The sequence below is a fragment of the Fundulus heteroclitus genome, chromosome 11 (assembly GCF_011125445.2).
Source record: "Fundulus heteroclitus isolate FHET01 chromosome 11, MU-UCD_Fhet_4.1, whole genome shotgun sequence".
Classification (NCBI taxonomy): Eukaryota; Metazoa; Chordata; class Actinopteri; order Cyprinodontiformes; family Fundulidae; genus Fundulus; species Fundulus heteroclitus.
Window position 1 is genome coordinate 34,178,623 of NC_046371.1, and position 10,142 is coordinate 34,188,764.

General features: G+C 40.9%; 1 protein-coding gene across 1 annotated transcript in view; it reads left to right on the forward strand.

The window, feature by feature from the left end:
• med13a (mediator complex subunit 13a) overlaps positions 1 to 7,656 on the forward strand; it is a 101,697-nt gene extending 94,041 nt beyond the window's left edge. The window contains exons 23-30 of the mRNA XM_012865213.3: positions 41 to 264; positions 397 to 539; positions 777 to 935; positions 2,707 to 2,895; positions 3,416 to 3,555; positions 3,639 to 3,803; positions 6,367 to 6,467; positions 6,702 to 7,656. Of these exons, the coding sequence (XP_012720667.2) occupies positions 41 to 264; positions 397 to 539; positions 777 to 935; positions 2,707 to 2,895; positions 3,416 to 3,555; positions 3,639 to 3,803; positions 6,367 to 6,467; positions 6,702 to 6,834 (1,254 nt within the window). The 3' untranslated portion in view covers positions 6,835 to 7,656. The remainder of the gene's footprint in view (positions 1 to 40; positions 265 to 396; positions 540 to 776; positions 936 to 2,706; positions 2,896 to 3,415; positions 3,556 to 3,638; positions 3,804 to 6,366; positions 6,468 to 6,701) is intronic.
• Positions 7,657 to 10,142: the final 2,486 nt, after the last annotated feature.

The window sequence follows — 10,142 nt, forward strand, 5'->3', positions numbered from 1 at the left end:
TCTCCATGTTTAAAAATATTTTACAACCTTCCTGTTGCAGAGGCCGGAGTGTTTGCGTCTTTACACGCCTCCCTTCATCTTGGCGCCAGTAAAGGACAAGCAGACGGAGCTGGGCGAGACGTTTGGTGAAGCATCCCAAAAATACAATGTGCTGTTTGTGGGCTACTGTCTGTCCCACGACCAGCGGTGGCTTCTGGCTACGTGCACTGACCTGTATGGGGAGCTCTTGGAGACCAGCATCATCAACATCGACGTGCCCAACAGGTAGGACAGGTTGTGTGGACCTAAAAAGGTTGTTTAGATTATTTACAATGGCAATACAACAAAACAAATTAGAAACTGAGGGCTGTTTAAATTGGGTTGTTAAATCTAATGCAGTGTCCTTGTGTTGCGCAGGGCCCGGAGGAAAAAAGGCTCCGTACGTCGACTGGGCCTCCAAAAGCTGTGGGATTGGTGCTTGGGACTAGTGCAGATGACATCTGTTCCCTGGAGAGTGGTGATTGGCCGCTTGGGCAGGATGGGGCATGGAGAGTTAAAAGGTGATAAAAACTGTTAAAACATGTGTTTCTTTTTATTAAAAAAAATGTAAATCTACATCAGTTGGGCTGATTTCAAGGAACAGATAATTCATGTCTTTGACAATATACAGTTCCAACGAAAAATAGCAAATGACTGAGGGATGGGAAGAAATGAAACATGTTTTTTTAACTTTAAAAAGAAAAGCAGTGCATCGCTGGTTCATTAAACCCTACATCTCTCCTTTCTTCGTGTCTCAGACTGGAGCATTTTATTGAGCCGGAGGAACCTGCAATCACTCAGTCGACGTCTGAAGGAAATGTGTCGAATGTGTGGAATCTCCGCCTCCGACACTCCCAGCATCCTCAGTGTGTGCTTGGTCGCCATGGAGCCACAGGGATCCTTCATCATCATGCCAGGTGCGGTGCCTGCACATGATCATGTGGATGATGATTACAAATGCAACTTTTGCGTTTGAGTTTCAATGTGCAGCTCTTATGTGGGGGCTGAAAAGAGGCAGTGGGCTGTTGGTGTGTCCGTGTGTGTGGCATGATGGATGGCAGCCACATATCACATACCTACCCGCCTCCTTGTCCAGAGCAGATTGATGACGGAGACGTCGGTGTACCTTTCTCTCATGAAGCACTACCTCTCAGATGCCCATCGATCTCGTTTCAGAGTGATGAAAAGCTAGATCAATGGGTTTATTTGGGGACTTGAGCTGGGGAAGTGTCAGTCATCATAGCAGGATTATGCAGAGCTATGCTCAGCAGAGAACATCTCCTGTTTGAAAAGCTCTCAGACTGAAAGCTCGCATTATCTTCAGATAAGAAAGACAGGTTTGGGACTAAACAGGACAGCTGCTGTGGCTGTCTTTTTTACATAATCTGTATACGGGAAACTTTCAGCGCATCGAGAAACATTTCAGAGCCATTCCAGTCATCCAGTCTGTTCTTTCTTTAAATATTTCACATAATCAGATAAATTCTAATATCAGAGGAAGATAACCTGAGAACATACCCCCTAAACCTAAACTTTGCAGCATCATCTACCATCAACTATCCGTAAGCCTTCTACAGCCGCGTACAGAATTTTGGCCCAGTGTGCTTTACACAATTTGTCAATCTCAAATTGTCTGTTTACGGTCAGGCAACAGCATTTAAATTAGATTTAACATTCAGATTTAAGTCTAGACTATGACTTGGGCCTCTTCAAAGCTTTTTTTAAAGCAAGTTTGAACATGATTTGCTGGTGTGCTTTGGCTCTGAATAACTTGATGAGCAGAGTCCACCGTTTCATCAAAAGTCGCTCAGGTCCCGATGGGGCAAAGCAGTCCCAGACCATCACACTGCCACCACCATGTTTGACTGTAGGATGTGCCATTTTGTTACGCCATATGTGATTGGAGCCAAACCTTCCAAAATAACTCCTGGGATCATCAAGAAGTTTTTTGTGTGTGTGTCTCTCTCTCTCTCTCTCGCTCACTCTCTATCTCTCTCTCTCTTGCACACACTCTCTCTCTCTCTCTCTCTCTCTCTCTCTCTCTCTCTCTCTCTCTCTCTCTCTCTCTCTCTCTCTCTCTCTCTCAGGGGCAAGGGCGGCCTGCAGCGTCTAGATGTTGTTCTGGGATCTTTTATGACCTTCTATATGATTCTTCCTCGTTTTTAATATTGAAAGGCCAACCATTACTCTGAAGGTTGGCCACTGTTCCATGTTTTCTCCATTTGTGGAAATGGGATCTCACTGTGGTTCCCTGGAGTCCCAAAGCCTCAGAAACAGCTGCGTAGTGCTGTAGCCTACTTCATGTTGTTAGACAGGTTCTATTGAGCTGATTTATTGATTGTATAGGGCATGCAGTAATCTTGCCTGGTGGTCTAGTAAAATTAAACCCAAAAAAGCTCAGTAAAATTGTTTGTTTTATAAATGTGACAAAAAAGCTAAACAAATATCTTGGCAGGGAGAAACATTTCCACAGCCTTTTTATGTTAAAGTTGTATGTTAAAGAAACATACCAGTGCTTATTCTCTTACTTTAATCATTTAAACTGATGATTAATAGAGAATTGTACTCGTATAATCCTAACAAAGTGGAAGAGGTGAATAAAGGGATTGTGTGAGGGAATTCCACCGGCTGGGTTTTGTTCTGCCTCGCCTCGCTGTGTTTGTTGACTCTCTGTCTTCTTCCTCTCAGACTCTGTGTCAACAGGCTCCGTGTTTGGCCGGAGCACCACCTTAAACATGCAGACCTCACAGCTCAGCACCCCACAGGACACCTCCTGCACCCACATCTTGGTGTTTCCCACCTCCGCCTCTCTCCAAGTGGCCAGCTCCAATTACCCTAACATCGACACCAACATCGACATTCTCAACCCCACCACCGGTCAGTGGCGCTTCCTCGTCTCTCTCGCTGTCGTTCCCGGGGATCTTGTTTTTTTCCTTTATTTATTTTATTTGTTTTAGCTACTTTTTAGTTTGTCGTCTTTCTCCCAGTTTCTAAATTCTGTTGGTTCACAATATGAACTCATTGTATTTTAACCTGGATAATGGAATAGAAAAGCGTTTTTGCTAGCGTTTCAGCTCCTAAAAGCAAAATGAAATGAGTGTATTAGTCCTTGATTTGAGCAAGCAAGTTAAATGATCTGCCAATGGAATAAGATTTAAAACAGGAACAACTCATCATCTCTATCATCTTATTTCAAGTGCAGTATTTCTAAGTATCTTATTTTAGGGATCAAAATAGCCATTCCATTTGCAGATAGTCTTGTTTACCGGCTCACAAATCAAGGACAAATACACTCGTTTCAAGAAAATTGTACTTACTTTTGGTTCCCTTTTTACAGTGTTTTTACATGAAAAAGTTGTTAATTAAAAAAACTAAGTTGTTTTCCCATTTGGCCTAGATGGGTCTGATATTGGGATCTATTGGGACCTGCTGGACCAGGAGAATGAGTTGGACCCAGACATCATTAACATCTCACCCACCACTTCACCAGTACACTCCCCCAGTCCTCATTACCACCACGGAGTGGATGGCAGTAAGGTGAGACAGCGCGCACATCCCCAAGGAAAATTCCTGTGATACATGCTAACATGGCTAATGTCCAGTTTTCACCTGTTCTGCAGGGTCAGAGCACAGACCGGATGGAGTCTCATGAAGAGGTTCCCAACCTCCTGCAGCAACCCCTGGCACTTGGCTACCTTGTCTCCACTGCGAAGGCCGGTCCACTGCCTGACTGGTTCTGGTCGGCTTGTCCGCAGGCTCAGAACCAGTGTCCGCTCTTCCTCAAGGTAGCTTACTCAGACTTTATGATATCTTAAGTATTGCCTTCGGACACAGCGTCATTTGGTCAAAATAAAATTACAATCCGGGTGTTGTGCCATTACGCATGGTTAAGTTTCAGTGAATATCAGGCCAAACAGCTGATATCAGGTTGAAAGTTAAAAGGGTGATTCGAGCGCTGACGTTTTTTTAACAGCAAACTCTGCACACATATAGAATAAGGAGTGACAACTTATCTTCAAGTTCAATAATTTATTAACAAAAATAAAATGAACATCCAGAGAACATCACTATGTAATGCTGTTTATCTGAATTAACACTATATTTCAATCAACAATTGAACAAATTCAATTCAATTTTATTTATATAGCGCTAATTCATGAAACGTGATCTCAAGGCACTTTACAAAATCAAAATCAATCAGATTATACAGATTGGTCAAAAAAATTCCTATATAAGGGAACCAGTTGATTGCATCAAACTCTTGACAAGCAGCATTTACTCCTGAAGAAGCGTAGAGCTACAGGGAGAGTCGTCTGCATTGTCCATGGCTTTGCAGCAATCCCTCATACTGAGCAAGCATGAAGCGACAGCGGAAAGAAAAACTCCCAATTAACCGAAAGGAAAAACCTCCAGCAGAACCGGGCTCATTATGAACGGTCATCTGCCTCGACCGACTGGGGGTTACAGAAGACAGAGCAGAGACACAACAAGAGAGACAAACAAGCACAGAAGCAAGCATTGATCCAGTAATCTGTTCTACATTAGATGGTAATAGTGGGTGATCTGTCTTCCCTGGATGATGTCACAGCTAACAGAACGCCAGACCAGATGTACCTACTATGAAGCTTTTAACTTTTTTAACAAAAAGTTCAAAGCTAAAATGACGACAAGCAATGCAAAACTGGAGAACAGTAGAACTTAGTAGAGTGAGAAAAATAGAAATATAGGCCCTGATGTCCTCCAGTAGCCTAAGCCTATAGCAGCAAAACGCCTATAGCAGCATAACTATAGAGGTAGCTCAGGGTAACATGAGCCACTCTAACTATAAGCTTTGTCAAAAAGGAAAGTTTTAAGATTAGTCTTAATAGTAAACCTCTCTACTAGGCTAGAGAAACTTAACTAAACTACTAAGCAAAATGAAGATAAGACGCTAAGGAACTATGTATACACAAAAGAAACAAATAAAACCATCAGAATGATTCAGTGAATCCTGGTTCACTGCAGATCTAAGTTAAAGAACCAAAGCTTAAAGAATGTGGAATGAGATCAAATTAGCTTGACTAATTTAGAACAATTTTTGATGCGTTTCAACCCATTCACAATGCAAATCCAGGCTGTGTGTGAATCCCTTTCTGAGAATTACAGTTCAGAGGGAAAAAAAGAGACTATATTAAAAACTATGTTTGCACTAAATTTATGTTCCGCTTTGTAACCCAAGGCAGAATCACTGGCAACTCTGCAAACACATTATACATTTGCAATGTGAAAACAGAGTGGTGTGGATCTCCACTCTGTTTTCAGGATGAGACTGCTGCAGCTACCTGTGTGTGTGTGTGTGTGTGTGCGAGGCATCACTTGGGGAAGGGGGGGACTCACAGCAGCACTCGCTGCTGCCTCAAGACAGTAATGGTAGAATACTGCTTTCATGGGAAGTCGCTAAAGTCACAAAAACACAAAGAAAAGTTGCTTTGTAGTTAGTTGCTTTTTAGGGAAAATAAGTCACTAACTATAGCGTCATTAACTATAGCGACAAAGTTAAGTTTGCAGCACTGGACAGAAATCTGTGAACTGTTTCTCAAGCAATTACCTTTGGATGCTTTCTCTTGTGCAGAGTGCAAGTGATTTCCTGCCAGGTAACGATTAAACCTGCAGTCTTCCCCATGATTGCACAGGCTGTCACACAACTTTTCATGATAAAAGAATCTTTAGTTTCCTGATATTTTGTAATATTTTAGTTTTGTAAGAAATTGAATTTAAGGATTTTATTTTTGGTAAGCAAATCAAAATTAATCCAAAAAAAAAAGCTACGTGAAATATTTACCTGTCATTAGTGTATGTGCCGTTAATTTTTTTAATTGATTCACTGAAATAAATTTACTTTTCAACTATACTAATTTATAAACATTCACCTGTATACTTTAAAAAAAATTAAAGAAAGAATTGCATGTTAAAAACAAAATGACCTTATTACAAATCTGAGATTGGAAAAATAAAATTACACGGGGGTTTCTACTAATTGTCAGAATGTCTGATCTGCTGTCCAGCGTGCAACACTCCATAAACCTTCAACTGCGTTTGGCAACACTATAAAGATAAGATTGTGAAGTGCAAATGGCTTGTGCATCATTTAGTGCTTTGTGTGCCCATATTCATGCAAGTCCAAGCTTGTATATTTGCACAGTGATTTGCCAGTGATATTTATTGCCTCTGGAATTGGTTCCACACGCTCCTTGGCTATCCCGCTGCAGCGAAAATATCAATAATTATTCTGATGAGATGAAATGAAAGGTTCAAGCATTCAGCAGAATGCCTTTGACACCGTCTCTCTCCCTTTGCTCCCTCTCTCAGGCCTCTTTGCACCTCCACGTGTCTTCTGTGCAATCAGACGAACTACTGCATAGCAAGCACTCCCACCCCCTCGACTCCAATCAGACCTCAGATGTACTCAGGTAAACAACTCCACAACACACTCCACCTGGAGTCAAGTGCACAGATTACTATCGCCAGCCCTCGTGGCTGTCAGCAAGCCGCGTTTCCATTTATAGAGCGAATTACCAATTAAACTCCACGGCTTTCCGGCAAAGTCAGAATAACTGCTGGTTAATCTCCACGTTGATTTATGTAACCATCTTGAGGTTGACTCTAAATGAGAACGTGACTGTGAGTTTTGTGTGTGTGAACAGATTCGTGCTGGAGCAGTACAACGCTCTCTCCTGGCTAACATGTGACCCAGCAACACAGGACCGAAGATCATGTCTGCCCATTCACTTTGTGGTGCTCAACCAGATGTACAACTTCATCATGACCATGTTGTAACCAGCAGCCTGTTACGGGAGGGGTGGAGGAAGGAGGAGCTCTTCAGAGAGGAGCGCAGCAACCAGTCCTATCGTGTGAGGAGGGCACCAGAGTACAGAGCTGGATCCTGTACCCAGATGGAGTAGCTGCTCCCAGCGCCTGGGGCTGTTACAGGCCCACAGTCCTGCCCCGCCATCATGAAGACTCAGTGGCAACAAGGGGGCAAAGAGGAGCTGGAAAGCCAGAATCGGAGTTGCGATTAATGAACGTGCGAGAATGACATTTATTGTCATGGTATGTAGCGTGGCAGCAGAGTCACTGGCCAGTCTGTATTAGAGAGTTTATCTGTAACGTTATTGGAACAAAAGGGACATATTTGATCTAGGAAAAACTCAAAAATGGATCTCTGGTTTTAATACAAGAAATTCCTTTTTAAGGCTTTAGATGAAATAGTATCCAAATGAAATGCCTGCATCTATCTTATTTATTGTAAGTTTTTAAATGTATAAATTGTCATATTTCTTACCTTCTTTTATATATAAAATGAAGGTTTATATCACCTTCCTGCTTTAAAGCAATTGGTCTCAGATATATGTAATCGTCTTAATAAGAGAAACCGGAAAATATCCCAGAAAAATTAAATAAAGTCCCAGTAGGTTGCTTTTAGAGTATTATTTTTTGTAATGGAGACAGAATATTTGTATTGTCACAATGTACAGAAGAATAAGAGTGAAGAATTATGTTCCATGCCTTTGAGCATGAAGGACTTACAGCAAAGCTGTAGCTACAGAGGACTTGTACAGCAATGAACTTCACTGTGTTCAAATAAAGAGGTACATTGTTGTATATAATATTTTATACCACACATTTAGACACAAAAACCAAACGGCTATATATATATATATATATATATATATATATATATATATATATATACCACGCCAGCTGTTGGTGGTGTGACTTCTGTTTTAGGAATAAAGTGTGTCAACTTATCTTCCTGTGCTTGTGCTCATTACTTTGGGTGGGAGTGGGTGAGTGGGGTGTTACTGGGATGTGGAATCAGCCGAGTGAACCTGTTTCATATTTTATAACAGTGCCTTGCAAAAGTGTTCACACCCCTCTTAGAGTTTGCACCATTGCAATTACAGAACAGGCCTGCAACTTTAAAGAAGTATTTTTTTTCTTTCATTGTCAAGCAAACAATAATAGGACAAAATAACCGAAAACGTCAGCTTGCATAACTGTTCACCCCAGCGCCTGAAGTCAGTACTTTGCAGAGCCAACTTTTGCAGCAATTCCAGTTCTAAGTGGCTTTGGGTAAGTGTCTATGAGCTCGCCGCATCTTCCTTCTGGGATTTCTACCCATTCCTCTAGACATAGACAGAATTCATTAACATTGGACGGCACATTCACAATGTACATTTAAGTAAAATTCAGTTGCAAGGCTCCAAGTAAAAACATAAGCCAAAAGAAAAATATTATAAATATAAATGTTTGTCAGGAATGTAGCAGTAAGCCAAAATAGACATTTTACCTGTACAGAAAAGTTACATGTAAGATCATATGAAGTAGTGCAGGTGTAGCAGCAGGATGCATTACAGCGATGAACTGGACATATGATAATTCAGACAGTATAGTTATTCAGTGCAATAGAGTTCACAGTGACCATGTAAAGTGACTAGTTTTGTGTGTATTTGGGGAGGCTATTGGGAGTTAGGCATTTTTATGACGTGGAATGAAGCTGTTGTGATATCTGGTTATTTGAAGCTGCTGACCCTCTTGCCAGAGGGCCACAGGGTAAATGGTTCATGGTGGGGTGTGGTAGGGGTCTTTTATAGTTGTCTGAGCCTTGTGCAGGCAGTGTCTGTGAGCAATGTCATGGATCGCGGGAAGCCATGTTCCGATAATTCCCTCCTCTGTCTTCACTGCTCTCTCTACACATTTTTAGTCTGAGACATTGCAGGCCCCAAACCAGGCAGCCGGTCAGTACGCTCTCTTGTCCCTCTTTAAAAAGTAGTGAGGATGGGAGGTTAGCTCTTCTCATCCGACACAGAAAGTGCAGACGCTGCTGGGTGCTCTCTTTACAAGAGCAGAGGTGTCAGTGAATAATTATTGAAAATACAGAAATATATTAAATATTTGAGAGAAACGCCTTTTTTAGCTAATGAAAACTTCAAGAAGGGTCCTGGTTGGAGACCTATTCTTCCACACAACTCTCTTCAAACATGTTCTTTCTACAGGCTTTGTTTTTGATACAAATCAGGCGATTAACAGGGTCCTTTTAATAGTTTACTTTCTTTCTCTGCAACCACTTAATAGTTTTCTTGACTCTGAATTTGTCTTTTTCCATCTTCAGATCTTCATCCAGAATGTTTCAATTCATCCTTGCCTTAGTTATGTCTGTTTATACCATATGCTGTACGCCAGCCAACACCATTTCCAGAAATGGCACTTTTTGCAATGCTGTGTTTATAGATCATCAGTTAATATTAAATAAGCTCATATCGAATACAACAGAAACTGTCCCTCAGTGGCGTACCACCAGCAAAGTGACAGGCAAGTCGAAGCATGCATATTCACTCAAAGGTGAAAATATTAAAACAAAACAAAGAGATTGTATAGTAAGGGCAAATATAGACTAAGATTTATATCGATAGCATTCTCATTGATATGTATTTTACTATTTATACTTTTATGGTAATTATTAGTTGATTAATTATGTATGACTAGATATTAATAGATAACAGATATTAATTGACAGCTATTACATTTGTGGCACTTTACGCTTCTCAGGGCCTTACTTTATTGCGCCTCTTTATGCTTCACGTGATTGGCTAACACCTGGATAATCCATTACATTTGACCAATCTACTTTAGCGTAAATGAACTTAAAGCAACTTTATATCCAATCATTGAATACACAGATTTTATATACAGAGAAAGATGTGGTTGCATCTCACATTGATGGAATGGAAACCACTTGACATTGCTCTTTACCTAGCATTGTTTCCTTGGTAGTTTGGTTTCAAGAGTTTGGCCGTTGATATCCATTTGATTTGATGAGTGTAAATGACAGCACTCATTATTTAATTTACTAATTAACTATGCCCTGTTTTCTTCTTGAAAGTGTTTATTTTCTGGCTGAGACAAATTGTTCCTCGTTTGGAGGCAGTCCTCACATTCATGCAGTTTATCCTCTAGTGGGGACTGCATTGACATTAGCCTCCATAAAATTTCCCTCAGAATTAAGTGGATCATTAAGGAGAACATTATTTTGAGAAATTATCTCTGGAGAATATGTGTGTCTGTTATCCAAAAGGTTTGTTCAG